The sequence below is a fragment of the Pteropus vampyrus genome, unplaced genomic scaffold (assembly GCF_000151845.1).
Source record: "Pteropus vampyrus isolate Shadow unplaced genomic scaffold, Pvam_2.0 Scaffold244, whole genome shotgun sequence".
Lineage (NCBI taxonomy): Eukaryota > Metazoa > Chordata > Mammalia > Chiroptera > Pteropodidae > Pteropus > Pteropus vampyrus.
Genome location: NW_011889025.1, coordinates 3457579 through 3473280, shown reverse-complemented (window position 1 = coordinate 3473280; position 15702 = coordinate 3457579). Strand labels below are relative to the sequence as shown.

The window sequence follows — 15702 nt, the reverse complement described above, 5'->3', positions numbered from 1 at the left end:
TCAGTTCTATATTTAATTAGCTAAGAAATTTCAAATGGATGTGAGCAGTATTCTATTAAGCAGATGTTAAGAAGAGAGGGGCCAGTTTCTTAGAGACCAAGTGTCCTAGAGAGCTCATGTGGAGTCAGAGTTCCAATACTTGTTTAGCTGGGTTTTGACCTATCTTTTTGGAGAGACTGCTTGTCTTAATCCATTTGGACTGCTATGAGAAATACCAAAGACTAGGTGGTTTATAAACAACAGAAATGTTTTTCTCACAAATCTGTAGGCTGGGATGTCCAAGGTCATGGTGCCAGCAGAATCAGTGTCTGGTGAGAAACTGCTTTCTGATTCATAGATGGCCATCTTCTCTCTGTGTCCTCACATGGCAGAAGGGCGCAATGGCACTTTCTGGGGTCTCTTTTACAAGAGCACTAATCCCATTTATGGAGTCTCATAATATAATCACCTTCCAAAAGCCCTGCTTCCAAATGCCAACACATTGTGGATTGGGATTTAACTTAAGAACTCGGGGATACACAGACATTCAGTCTAGAGCAGTTCCCAAAGCTCTTCTAGAAAGCTGCCCCAAGTGTAGATAAAGAGCTGTACAAAGGGCAACACAGAGTGACATAGAGGTTTTTTCAGGGGGAGATGGGCGTCAATTTGGGGAAAAACCCAGAAGCACAGTTTAAATTGGCCTGTCAATTTTGGGAAAAACCCAGAAGCACGGTTTAAATCCCCCTGTCCCCCAATGAAGAAGAAGATGAACAGAGTAGTTAAAATTCTGGCTAGCGATGTTAGAGATGATATTAAAAAGAAAGACTGGTTGACAAAGTATGAGGATAGGTCGGAAGCAAATGCTCAATAGTGGTGAGGAAGATTTGAATAGAAAGACTCAATTTGTTTAGCAGAAGTGTGTGTAAAGGAGAAAAACAGCTAAATCAGGGTGTCTCTACCATGAGGATCTAACACTTTACTGAATGCTACCCCAGTTTTCTAGTAAGTACTCTGGTCTGCTCTTACCCCTCAGAACATTGGGTTGGATCAAGATGGAGTTGGAAACAGAATACTTTACCTTCCTAGCATCCTTGACTGAGCCAAATTATGACTAATAGCAATAACATGTTTACTTGAACTACTGACGTTTTCAAAGGATTCTTTTTTCCTTCTCTGGCAAAGCAGCCTCACAGGCTCCTGGAATCTTCAGTAGGTTCTGGGTCTCCAATTTGGGCTCCTGTTGACACTCATGCCCAGTCTGGAGAGTGAGAAGATTGCTGTTCTCATGGGTTTGGCAATTTTATTTTTACTGGAGACTGTGGTGGGGTATGAGGGGTAGGGCATTTGGCAATTATTCTTGAATTAGTTGCTTTGCTTTACCTTTGACAAGTATTCACCTGTGCAGAACCTAACAGAGAAAATTCTGTGCTTATTTAGCTTGGCTATATTGAAAATCTTTATATGCTGCTACCTATGGAGACCCTAAAGTCAGCAGTATCTATCTGAATAGATGGGGCCACCAGCTTCTTCCAAACCCCTGTTGCCTATTTAACACAAAATTCAGATCCCTGAGGTAAAAATATGTTGAGTAAGCAAATAACAACCCACCTTTTCCCTCCCCTCAACCATGCACACCAAACCGCAGCTTGGGAGGTGAGTTGCATCTCTGGTTTCGCAAGCTTAGGTGGTGTCATAATAATGGAAGAAACAACTGGTTTTCCTTAGCTGGGTCTGCTTTGGAAAATAATGACACCCTCATTACGAAAAGGTCTGTTGAAAAGCTTAATCTCTCCACTCCTCAGTCTCGAAGTACTGCGTTCTTTATTTTATTTTCTTTTTTTTACATTTTGTTTTTTAAATTAAATTAAATTAATTTTTTATTAAGTTTATTGGGGTAACACTGGTTAATACAATTATATAACTTTTAGGTGTACATTATAAATTAACAACTGTATATTCTATTGTCTGTTTACCACCCAAAGTCCAGTTTCCTTCAGCTATCATATATTTGATCCCCTTTACCCACTTCACCCGCATATAAGTGATATCATGAGATTTTCAACTTTTTTGTTCTGGCTTATTTCACTTAGCATTATTATCTCGAAGTCCATCCATGTTGTTGCAAACGGCAGTAGTTCATCTCTTCTTATGGCTGAGTAATAGTCTATTACTTCTTTAGCCAATCATCTATAATAGAACACTTTGGTTGCTCCCATGACCCAGCCACTGTGAATGATGCTGCTATGAACATCGGCGTGCAAATATCTTTGTCGCATATAGGTTTTCAAGTCTTTGGGTTAAATACCCAGTAGAGGAATTGCTAGATGATATGGTTGATTAATTCTTACATTTTTGAGGAAACTCCATACTGTTTTCCATAGTGGCTGTACCAATTTGCAGTCCCATCAGCAGTGCATGAGGGTTTCTTTTTCTCCGCATCCTCTCCAGTATTTGTTATTACTTGCCCTGTTGATTATAACTATTCTAACAGGTGTGAGATGGTATCTCATTGTGCTTTTGATTTGCATTTACCTAATAGCTAGTGATGCTGAGCATTTTTTCAAATGTTTTTTGGCCATTTGTATGTCCTCTAGGGAGAAGTGTCTGTTCAGGTCCTCTGCCAATTTTTTGATTGGATCATTTGTTTTATTTGTCGCTATTGAGTTGTAAGAGTTCATTGTGTATTTTGCATATTAGGCCCTTATCTGAGGTGTTGCTTGCAAATATATTTTCCAATTCAGATGGTTTACTCTGTTGACAATTTCTTTTGCTGAATAGAAGCTTTTTAGTTCAATGAAGTCCCATTCATTTATTTTAGCTTTTACTTCCCTTGCTCTTGAGGTCAAATTCATAAAATCCTCTTTAAGCCCAAGGTCCTTGAGTTTAGTTCCTAAGTTTTCTTCTATGCATTTTATTGTTTCAGGTCTTATATCCAGGTCCTTAATCCATTGTGAGTTAATATTGGTGTGTGGTGATAGACAACAGTCCAGTTTCATTCTTCTGCAGGTGGCTTTCTAGTTTTCCCAGCACCATTGATTAAAGAGGCTTCCCTTTCTCCACTGTGTGTTTTTGGCTTTTTTCTCAAATATTGTTTGCCCATGTAAATATGGGTTTACTTCTGGACTCTCGATTCTGTTCCACTGGTCCATGTGTCTGCTTTGCTGCTAATACCATACCATTTGGATTGCTGTCACATTGTAGTATAATTTGAAGTCAGGCAGAGTAATGCCTCCAGCCTCGTCCTTTTTTCTCAGGATGGCTTCGGCATTTCGGGGTCTTTTATGATTCCATATAAATTTGATGATTTTTTTGTTTTATTTCTTTAACAACTGCTGATGGGATTTTAATGGGGATTGAATTAAATCTGCATAATGCTTTATGTAATATGGTCATTTTAACTATGTTGATTCCTCCAATCCAAGAACACGGAATATCTTTCCATTTCTTTGTATCTTCTTCAATTTCTTTTAAAAGGGTCATATAGTTTACATTACATAGGTCCTTCACTTGTTTTGTTAGATTTATTCCTAGGTATTTTATTCTTCTTGTTGCAATTGCAAAAGGAATTATTTTTACTACTTCTTTTTCTGACACTTCATTATTAGAATGTAGGAATGCTCTGTTTTTTTGAACATTGATTTTGTATCCAGAGACTATACTGTATTTGTTTATTGTTTCTAGTTGTATTCTTATGGAGACTTTAGGGTTTTCTATATAGAGAATCATGTCATCCACAAATAGTGACAGTTTGAGTTCTTTCTTTCCTATTTGGATGCCTTTTATATCTTTCTCTTGTCTGATTGCACTTGCTAGGACCTCCAATGTTATATTGAATCACAGTGGCAATAGTGGACAGCTTTGCCTTGTTCCTGATCTTAGAGGGAAGATTTTTAGTTTTTCACCATTAACTATAGTGTTGGCTGAAGGCTTGTCATATATGGCCTTTATTATGTTAAGGTACTTTCCTTCTATACTAATTTTGTTAAGCATTTTGATCATAAATGGGTGCTGTATCTTGTAGAAGACTTTTTTCTGCATCTATCGATATGATCATACGATTCTTCTTTTTTAATTTGTTTATGTGGTGTATTACATTAATCGATTTGCGTATGATGAACTGTCCCCGTGCCTCTAGAATAAAGCCCACTCGATCACGATATATATTCTTTATAATGTGTTGCTGTATTCGGTTCGCTAGTATCTTATTTAGGATTTTTGCATCTGTGTTCATGAGAGATATTGGTCTGTAGTTTTGTGTGTGTGTGTGTGTGTGTGTGTGTGTGTGTGTTATCTTTATGAAATTTTGGTATCAGAGTAATATTGGTTTCATAAAATGAGTTGGAAAGTATGGTCTCCTCTTCAATTTTTTGGCAAAGTTTGAGGAGAATAGGTATTAAATCTTTGAATGCTTACTAGAATTCACTGGTGAAGCCATCTGGTCCTGAACATTTACGTTTTTGTAGGTTTTTGATGATTGTTTCAATTTCCATAATGCTGATTAGCGTATTTAGGTTTTCTAGATCTCTTGATTCAGTCTTGGAAGATTGTATTTTTCTAAGTACTGGTCCATTTCTTCTAGGTTATTAAATTTGTTATTATATACTTTTTTGTAGTATTCTTGTATGATCCTTTGTATTTCTGTGATGTCAGTCATAATTTCCCCTCTTTCATCCCTGATTTTGTTTATTTGTGTTCTTTATCTTTTTTTCTTTAGTGAGTCTAGCCAGTGGTTTGTCAATTTTATTAATCTTCTCAAAGAACTATCTCTTTGTTGTACTTATTTTTTTTCTATTGCTTTTTGTTTTCGATTTCATTTATATCTGCTCTAATTTTGATTATTTTTTTCTTCTGCTGGCTTTAGGCTTCATTTGTTCTTCCTTTTCTAATTTTTTAAGATGAAGCGCTAGGTTGTTTATTTGGGTTTGTTCTTGTTTCTGGAGATTGGCCTGTAATGATTGAACTTTCTTCTTATGACCACTTTTGCCATCTCCCAAAAGTTTTGATATGTTATACTATCATTATCATTATCATTCGTTTCTATGTATCTCTTAATCTCTCATTTTATTTCTTCTCTGGCCCAGTTATTCTTCAGTAGTATGTCCTTTAATCTCTATGTATTTGTGGTTCTTCCACTTTCCTTTTGCAGTTGATCTCTAATTTCAAAGCATTATGATCAGAGAATATGGTTGGTGTGATTTCAAGACTGTAATATCTTTTGAGGCTATCTCTGTTTCCAATTATGTGGTTGATTCTTGAGAATGTTCCATGTGCACTAAAGAAGAATGCATATGCAACTGCTTTGGAATGGAAAGCTCTGTAAATGTCAATTACGTCCAGTTGGTCTAATGTGTCATTTAAGGATGTTATTTCCTTATTGATTTTCTGTTCAGATGATATGTCCATATCTGACAGGGGAATATTTAGGACCCCTATTGTGATAGCGTTTTGGTATGTTTCTCCCTTTCATTCTGTTAGTAATTGCTTTACATATTTCGGGGCTCCCTGATTGAAAGCAAAGATATTAATAAATTTTATGTCTTTGATGCATGATTCTCTTTATCATTATGAAGTGTCCCTGAATATCTTTCTTTACCTTTTTTATTTTGAAGTCCATTTCATCTGATATTAGTAACACTGCTCTCGCTCTTCTCTGAATGCCATTTGCTTGAAGTATCATTTTCCACTCTTTACTTTGAGTCTATATTTGTCTTTGGAGCCGAAATGTGTCTCTTGGAGGCAGCATATGGTTGGGTTTTGTGTTTTGATCCATTCTGCAACTCTGTGCCTTTTTATTGCTGGGTTCAATCCAATTACATTTAGGTCGAATATTGAAAAATGAGGTCTTCTTATAGCCATTTTATCTTTTTTTTTTTCTGGTAGCTGGGTATTTAGATTGCTTCCTTGTCCTTGTGTTCTGTTTTCTTTAATTTGGTTGTCTTTATGGGTTTTCTCTCTGGTCCTTCTTGTTTTATGTTATATACTTCAGTTCTGAATCTTTGTTGTGTGGTTACCATTACAAATATGTAAAGGATAGTTATATATGTATACAATCACCCGTTTTCTTCTGTGCGTACCTTATCTCCATTCCCCTTTGTGAATTTGAATCTTTTAATCCTCCCTTTTCATTCATTGTTCTCTCAATTTTTATCTATGTATGCTGAATGTTCATTGCTATCTTGTTATAACAATTCTCTTATTATTATTTAAGCTTATAATGCCCTGTTCTTAGTAGGGATTGTACTTCTCTGCTTCTACTTGCATGATAGTCACTTTACTCCTAGTTATGTATTTTTGTTGTTGTCATTTTGTTTTAGGTGAACCGACCCCTTTCAGTATTTCCTGTAGTACAGGCTCATCGTGGAGAATTCCCTCAATTTTTGTATGTCTAGAAAAGTCTTAATTAAATTTCTCCTTCATATCTACAGTAGAGATTAGCTGGATACATTATTCTAGGCTGGTAGTTCCTTTTACTTAATAGTTTAAATATTTGATTCCATTCCTTTTTGGTAGGGTTTGCACTGAGAACTCCGAGGATAATCTAATGGGTTTACCTTTATAAGTTACCATTTTTTTCTCCCTGGCTGCCCTGAGAATTTTGTCTTTTTCATTGATTTTTGATAATTTTAGTACAATGTATCTTGGTGAAGACCTTTTGGAGTTGAAATAATTGGGTGTTGTTGACTTCTTGAATTTCAAGATCGAGCTCATTCCTTAGATTTGGGAAATCTCGTCAAGTATTTGTCTGAAAATGCTTTCTAATCCCTGTTCTTTTTCCTCATCTTCGATAATGCCCATTTTTCTTATGTTCCCTCTCCTGATGGTTTCAGCTAATTCTTGAATTTCTCTTTCATTATTTTTCATTTTTTGGTTTCTCTCTTCTTCTTTCTGATTTATTTCTAGATTTCTGTCTTCGACATCAGTGATCCTTTCCTCCTTTTGGTCGACTCTATTTCCTAAGCTAGCTATTTCATATTTTAACTCTTGCAGTGTGTATTTTTTTTTTTTTACCTCCAGAAGATCTATTATGTTCTTTTTGAGGGTTTCAATCTCCTTGCTCTCCTCCTCTACTGTTTTTTCAATTTCTCAAATTGTTGATATGATCATTTCCAAACTCACTGAATTTTTTCATAGTACCATCCTGAATTCTCTGTCATTTAAGTTGCATATTTTTATGTCTGTAAGCTCATTTTCTGGAAATTTTACTCTTTTTTTCTGAACTACCCTGTCACCTTTGTTGTTCATGGTGTTTAATGGACTATTTCTGCTCTTGGGCATTGATGGATATGTATTCTGCTTTTTATTTTTCCAGAAAGTTTTATTATATAAAGGTCTCTCTTTAGCCTGTTGCAAAGAAGACACTTTTCTTTTTTGTTTCCAGTAGGTACCATCTAAGCTTCTTGGATCCCTGCTTTATATAAAGCTTTAAAAATGCCTTTTTATTTTCTGATAGGTATTTAATCACGCTCACTACCCTCAGTTTCAGTCCTTGTTAGTGTTAGCAACAGTTTCGTAGCGTTTGCTTAGATTGCCTTGGGGCTCCGCAGTGATTGGTCTCTGAGGGTATGGGAGGATGGGTCCTCTGTGTTGAGTGTTGTGGGCTGAGGCTCAGCCTCTGTTTTGTAACCGCGGTTGTTAAAATCAACTGTTGTTTCTCTGCCGGCCACTTCTCTGCTTTCTACCCTGATGACTGGGCTCTGCCACCACCTGGCCACAGGGAGCTGACAACTTTCCCAAGCCAGGCTATTCAGGGAACTCATCAAACGAACTCGCTGCTTCTTCTCCCCTATCCCTCCTCCTTCAGGGAGCTCCTGTAGCTGGGAAAGGTAGCTTCTTTATTTCTCCCAGTCCACCACCCGACATCCAGGTTTCTGACCTCTTGTAGCTCTTATGCACAGATCCCATGCTCAGACGTGCTGGTGTGCAGTTTGGTTTTTTTTTTTTTGTTGTTGTTGAGTTTTAGTTGTTCAGCTTATTGTTGTTTCTAGGGTAGAGATCTGGGGATATCTCTCACTTTGCCATGTTTCCAAATATCTTAGCACTACATTCTTTAGTGTTCTAATCTTCTAACGTTCTCTAAACGTAACCCCTGCCTTTCTTCTCTTCTTCCACTTCCACCTACTGAATTGACCCTCCTTTGGTCTTTTTCTCTTCTTTGATCTCTCTTTAGTCCTCTCCCTCTCTTTTTATACCATAGAATTAAAAAAAAAAACCTTAGCTGTCTCTGTAGCTGAAGGTCTTGCCACCAGGGCCAGTGCAAGCAGCCTGGTTTGATATGACGAAGGCTGTGAAAGCCCCCCAGGTGGCTACCAGACAGACATCTCTACATATCTGTTCTGTCTCTCTGCTCTGGGTAGTGAGGTTGAAGGCAATATGCTGGTTCCCATTGCATGTCTTCCTCCATCTATAGTGTCACTCTTTCCCTTATTTACCCTATCTAAGTCTAGAGCAGTATCTCGAATTCCCTGGTTATTGAAGTATTTTAGATGAAAAAACAAATGTTAATATTGTTCTCTTGTATTCTACCTGAACCACCTCCCAAGATCCTGACTCTACAAGTTCCTAGAATTTGGATCTCACCTTTGTATAGAAATACAATCGCCTCTCATGCTCCTGACCTATATACATTCTTAAAATGGATTTATCCCTTCTTGCTAGACCCCAAAGCTCTCAGCTGTTTTACAATTCTTATGCTCTCCATCAGCTTCTTCTTCAACACACTAATATCCAGGGCTTCTTCCCACTGATCCTGGGTTACAAGCATGCCTTTTTCTGGAGTATTAGCAATCAGAACTTGACTTTTGGAAATATTTGCGTCAAATCAAAACTTTATATATCCGAAAGTTCCATTACAATTTATCTAGCCTAGTCAGTTTTGCAGGTGTTAGTGGTCATTATGTGCTTGCTATATCCCTACTTCCTTGTCTCTTCCTCCAACCTTTCAGGGGCCTAGACTTCCATCTGATGATTCTCTGAAAGAGAAGCCTTGAGAAACCCAACAGACTTACCTCACTCTCTTTTTTATTTTTTATTAAGACTTTAATAAAGGAATTTGAGATTAACAGCAATATTGAGGGGACGGTGCAAAGATTTTCTATATTCCCATTGTTCCCACACATGCTCAGACTCCCTATTATCAGTATCCTGAACCAGAGAGGTACATTTGTTATAACTGATGAACCTACATTGGCACCTAATAATTATCTAAAGTCCACAATTTACCTTAGAATTTACTCTTGGTGTTGTACATTCTATGGGTTTAGACAAATATATAATGAGATGTATACATCATTATAATATCATGCACAGTGTTTTCACTGCTCTAACAATCTTCTGTTCTCTGCCTATTCATCCCTCACCACACCTCCCAACTCATGGCAACCACTGATCTTTGTACTCATAGTTTTGTGTTTTACAGAATATATGCAGTTAGAATTATACAGTGTGTAGCCATTTCAAATTGGCTTCTTTCACTTACTAATTTGAATTTATGGTTCTTCCATGTCTTTTCATGGCTTGATTGTTCATTTCTTTTTAAAGCTCTGAATAATACTCCATTGTTTGGAGCACCATATTTTATTTATCCATCCACCTACTGAAAGACATCTTGGTTGCTTCCAAGTTTTGGCAATTATAAATGCAGTTGCTAAGAAACATCTGTGTGCAGATTTTTGTGTGGATGTGTTTTCATAGCTGGATCATATGGTATGAATATGTTTAGTTTTATAAGAAACTGTCAAACTGTCTCCCAAAGTAGACTCACTCTCTTTTTATACCTTTTCCCTCCTCCAAGGAGAACTCCTTTCTTTACATTAATTCTTTGGCATTCTTGGCTTCGAAACTGGTATTCTGAATATGTACTATGTACCTTACAGAGAGAGCCTCTCTATCAGACTCTTCAGACTCTTTTCTACTATGATCCACAACCCTGACACCTACACAAATGCTAAGCCCCACCAAAAGCATAGGTTTGTCCTAACTTCTCCCAGTAGCTCAAAATGATCCATTGACAGCTGGCCAGACACCATATGTCTGAAGGGCATAGAGCTGGGGATCTAGGGAATAGGGTCAGTTTAAATAGCATCTGGTGACAATTTGTTCTCTAAATAGCAAAGATGTAATAACACAAGTTAATGCTGAATTAAAGTAAATAGAGTCAAACTCTAAACCAATTTGATTTGCAACTTGGAATAAAAGCAACATGTCTTGATTTAAATGTCAGGCCCACTACTGAGTGATGATTTAATAACTTTTATGAGGAATCTTGTCATAGCAAATTCAACACTGGAATAGAATGACTCACGATAGTGTGTTAGAAATGATAAAGAAGAGCACAAAAAGGAACAGGCTTATCTTGGAGTTCATCCAGAATCTTTGCATAAAGCTAATTTGTAGTTAGGACCTCTTCTTTCCCCTTATCCTGTCATCCAATCTTTCTCTTCACAGATACACACACACACACACACACACACACACACACACACACACACACACACATATAGAGACAATCTCCAGATGCAATGTCAGCTTGCTGCAGTATTTTCTGAAGACACAGACCCTCGAACAATTATAGCATGGAGTCTTGGAGTTGATGCATTCAATCTGAAAGGCAAGGCAGCAGAAAGCCTGGCTATTTCTGAAAAGGATCTCAAGAACTTATCTTGTCCTATTTCTCTGTCTTTAGATAGGCACTTAACTATTTTATCCCATTTTAAGGGTGAGATAGCTGAGTTCCAGTGAGGGTTAAGAGATTTCTTCAAAGATTTCAGTCTTTTGACTCCCAGGGAATCAATACTTCCTCCTCAATCCTTATGGGATCTCTCTCTTAGACCTTACTCAACTTTCCTGGGTACTAGCGTACTAGAATGCTCAAGTCTGTCATGCCCCAGTTCCAGCAAGCTTCCCAGGTCAATAAGGAACAACACATAGTTGTTCTTAAGGGAGAAGATTCGTTTCTGTCTTGCTAAACTTTCAGATGTTTCTGAAATGTGTTCTACTTTCTCACTTATATAACTTTGCTCATAACAACCACCCTCACTGCCTAGAATTCCCACTAAATTGAAACACTATCTCCTCTATAAAACCTTACCTAAGCCTGAATTCTCTCAGCTACAAATAGTTTATTTTTCCCTGGATATCTCTGTGGAGTTTTACTCATTTGCCTCTTAAAGCATTTATCACATTCTTAGTAGAATGGAAAATTTGAATTGGAAAGGACTTTTATAAATCTCTCAGTAAAATTACCTTCACTTAAACAAAGGAGATTGAGACCACAAAAGGTGAAGTGATTAGTTAAAGGCATTATATTTTTCCATAAAATTTGGACCTTACTTGTTCTCTTGGCTTGATTCTCCTGGCATAGTTGAAATAAATGAACATGGACTTTCAGTCCTGGCATTCAAATCTCAACTCTGACACTTATAAGTTGGCAAAGTAATTTACTTCTCTGAGACTCAGTTTCCTCAACTCTAAATAGAAATATTCATGGCTGTTGTGAGAAGCAAATCAGATGGTGTTTTTAAAATGTCTGGCACATAGTTGGTACTTAATAAACATTTGTCAAATGAGTAGAAGGATTAATAGTACTTCAAGGAATATGATTTCAGGATTGGTGATTGTTCACGAGAATTCACTGAAAGGTGATTGGAAATAAAGTGTGGTAGTTCATTGCCCCTGCTCCTTAATTTTGCAGGCTTCCACAGAAAATACAAGTTCTTCTATAGGCCACCAGTTTCCAAGCTTTTTGTGGAGTAGATGAGTATTGACAGAAGCTCTCACCTGGAAATGTGAATTTTTTCCCTTTTACAGTGCTAGTGATGTAACCTCTGTATTCCCTTAAGCAGACAACAGGTAGGGCCGTGGGAAGAAGGTTGGATTAAAGATATATTTCCTCTATTTCTTCTTGGATTCTTGTGTGGTAGCAACCTGGGGCTTAGATGCTATTCAGTGGCATATTAGAAATCTCTGTGAGGGAGTGTACTTGGAGTAGCAACGAGAGAGCACTTTGGTGTTGACTCAGTCCAGCGATACCTGGTTAATTGCAATAAGGTTTATTGAGATCTTTCTACTCAGCCTTTTACTCTGGAGCTGCCCATTCTGTCAGTTTTCTTCCCGCCTAGGTCTTTGGGGGTAATGGCATGCTTTGCAGTTATTCCTTTCATTTACGGATACGAGTCTTTCCCTGGTCCCAGAGTGCATGTACCTAATAGGAATATCACTGCTACTCTAAAGGAGGGATGACCTGTTAAGTTACTGAAGAAAAAGAATAAGACTTCCAATGCCTTGTCTAGACTATATTGGGAAAATACCAGAGAGGAGGAAGTTGCCCGACAGTGGGCCCACCCCAGAGCTGGTTCCTGTCTACTCTGCCATATGAGCACAGGAGATTTTGGTTGGAAGGACTAGGGAAGCAGCTCAGGGGAATCTATTACAAATTGATTTAGGAGCCCCCTCTTTAGGGCTTATAGGTCAAGAGTCCTATAAGAAGAAAATGGCAGTAGAGGGCACCAGATTCAGAGTAATGATACTTGATCTGTATCCCTGCCTCTACCTCTCTACCTGTCTTCTTCCAAGATCATTCCTAGGACTGTCAACTGAGCCTCAAATTCCTGTCTGTGTAGTAGATGCAGTAAAGTCTGCAGCCTTCCTCCAAAGGATGGCAGAAGTTAAAGACTTGCCCATGTCTAGAGTTTTCAATTCTGTGAAACCCAAATCATTATATAAAACCTCCTACTTTTAATGAGTGAATGAATGTGTGTCTAAGGGGAGGTGCAACAAGGTGGAGGTTGCTTGCCTGAATATGATATTCATTAATTTACTCTTCCCAGACTTCCACCATTATTATTCATGTTGAAGCCACGTTGTAGATAGTTAAATCCTTTTTTTAAGAAGACTTCTCTTTAAAATTAAACCTGTCTCTCTTAAGATTGCATTGCTTCTAGAGTTACTGCACTCTGACTTTCATCGTCATATTGGGCAAGGCCATGGGACATCAGGAAGTTATGACCATTACAGTCTATAGATAAAGTACTATCTCCTCTGAACTAAGATTTTACACTTGCTATAGGAGGAGATAAGGGATTCACTCGTTCATTCAAGTACAAAAGGAAAAGTACACAGTGCTAATGAGGGCAACTGATGAGGGGATTTGACTTGGGGAGGTCATAGAAGTCTTCATTGAGGAATTAATGATTGAGGTGATCTCTGAAAAATTATTGAACATTGACTAGGCAAAGAGAATGGTGGAAAGTGTGTGTATACAGGTTCATATGAACTAAGCATATTAGGCAGAAGGAACAGAATGTGCATAAGCCTTATGATGGGAATGACTATGGCAAATTACAGAAAGAAATATTATGCTACTATAGCTGGTTTTATAACTGTAATTCAAAATTTAAACCATAAATTTGGGTGTTGAGGGTTGAAAATGCCAGTATACCCATGTTCAAAGTATTGTTAAGCTAAATGGTGCATACTGAGCACTCATTATTGACAGAGCACAGGAAGCATTATCAAGAAATATAAAAATACATCTGCACTGTTGAGTCAATAATCTAGTAGGGGGTAAAGTGCAGATGAAAAATATGTGATATACAAATCTTCCTCTCAATGTTTTATCCAAAATGTATAGTCATATAAAGGTGTACAGACAAATTCCTAGAGAGCTAATTGGTTGAGGTGACTTTAGCCCACTGAAGTTAATCTGAGAAGGCTTCCTGGAAATGGGGAGAGGGTTGGATTGAAGATATATTTGCTGTGTAATGCTCTGAGAAAGATATGAATTGGTGAATAAAAGGAAGATGTTTCTGGCAGGAAAGACAGCATGAATGATGACATAGTGGTAGAAAGACTATTTCTGAGGTGGAAAATTTGAGATAAATTAGCCTGGACTGAATAGAAAATCAAAGCAGCCTAACTTGGACCCATTTTAGATTCTTTATATGGTATGCTAAGCAGTCAATTAAAAGAAGAAAAAATAAAGCTCACTGGGCACCATGTGAACAGAAATAATTCATTATTAAAAAATTATTACAAAGATCAGCCTTGACATCCGTAACTGACTGATTGTAGTTGAGACTAAGTTTGTGCAAGACTGTAAGGAAGATGAAGGTTGCTGACTACCTCTTTTCCCAGAACTCCTCTGTAATTTTGTATCACTGGACATCTATCTCAATTTCTAGAATTCTGTTTGCTTAAGCACTGGATTTTCTCGCAGTTAGTTGTTACTCTGATCCCTGGGAAAATAATAGCTCTCTTTCTTTTTCTCGGCATTGACATTTTCCAAGGGAAAATTCTCTGAGGAAAATTTTTCTGAAAAAAACACAAATATTTCACATGAAAGACTACATCTGATAGAGTGGCAGGTAGTAGGGTGAATTTTTTGAGCAGATGACCTTTTCCATTACTCTTCAAACTGAAACTACCCCCTTAGAAGTTTGGCCTCGGTTCCAATGCATATTTCCTCTCTAAATGTTGAAAGGTTAGGTTAGGTTAGAGTCATGGAGTAAGGGGCAAGGGATATAGTTTTGCTTGTCAGAACTCCTGATGATGAAGGATACAGTCCTTTGAAAATAGTCCATGTACTGTAGCATATGAGTGTGGTAAAATGTGTGGAGTGCTAGAGTCAATATGAGCCAGGGTTTATATCCTGACTCTACCACTTCCTAGCTGTGTGATTTTTCACTATTAACTTAACCTGTACCTTGGTTGCTTCATCTTGCACATACAAAACAAGGATAATAAGAGTATCTATCTCATATTGTTACTATAATGATCAATGTATGTATTTCTAAGGACTTTATCATAGTTCTTGACATGAACAAGTTGTTCTTGTCATCATTGTCATTAGGATAACCACCACTTACACCACCCCCAGGTTCATACTGTAACAGAGTAAAAATTTATAACCTCTTGCTAAAGCAAATACCAGCCATCAGCAAGGGAGGAAAGGAGAACACAGGAAATCCAGTTGCATTCACTGCTTCCTACTCTCACTTTAGCCTTCATGTGTACAACCCTCATGTCGCTGTCCCTGTTTCTACAGGTACCTGTCGCCTCGGCTGGGGTTATTACTGTGCTGGAGGTGGAGCAGCTGCAGCCATGTTGATTTGTACCTGGCTTTCTTGCTTTGCTGTAAGAAACCCCAAGCCTGTCATGTTGGTGGAGAGTATCATGAGGAACACCAATTCTTATAGTGTGGAGCTTGACCACTGCCTCAAACTTTAAGCATTGGCAGAAGATTGGAGAGAATGAGAAAGAGGAGGAAATTGAGCTTTAAAAATAGGTACTAAGACTAGGCCAATTGCCATCCACCTGTCAGCAATGTAGCCTAGTGTTACATGCTATTTAACTCACTAGTCATTCATTTTTAGTTTTCCTTAAGCCAATGGGTCAATGGCTACTTACAAAATCCATCAAGAACAATAATTCTCTCAGACGTTTACCTATCTGGTGAGTACCCAATAGCCCCCATGTCCCAAAGTACGCCTTTATGCAAAATAAGGAGAAGATCCTCATTCGAAAGATAACTGCACAATCAAGCAGTTCCATAGCTCCTGTTTGCCACTTAATCCAAAGCTTTAAGGCTGGGTAAGAACACTTATGCAGGGAGGGACCAGGAGATGGGCAGGGCTGATTCCTACCATTCCATTCCTATGGCCCTCTTTCCAGTATTTATTGCCATCTCCAAATATCTATGGAGTGCCACTGCTCAATTTTTTGTGACTT

At 37.8% G+C, this 15702-nt stretch overlaps 1 protein-coding gene across 2 annotated transcripts in view; it reads left to right on the top strand.

Annotated features, from left to right (window-relative positions):
- Positions 1-15478, top strand: part of LHFPL1 (LHFPL tetraspan subfamily member 1) — a 50875-nt gene extending 35397 nt beyond the window's left edge. For both annotated transcript variants that reach the window (XM_011374353.1, XM_023520020.1), the window contains one exon: positions 15020-15478. In XM_011374353.1, the coding sequence (XP_011372655.1) occupies positions 15020-15201 (182 nt within the window). In that variant the 3' untranslated portion in view covers positions 15202-15478. The remainder of the gene's footprint in view (positions 1-15019) is intronic.
- The last annotated feature ends 224 nt before the right edge of the window (positions 15479-15702 follow it).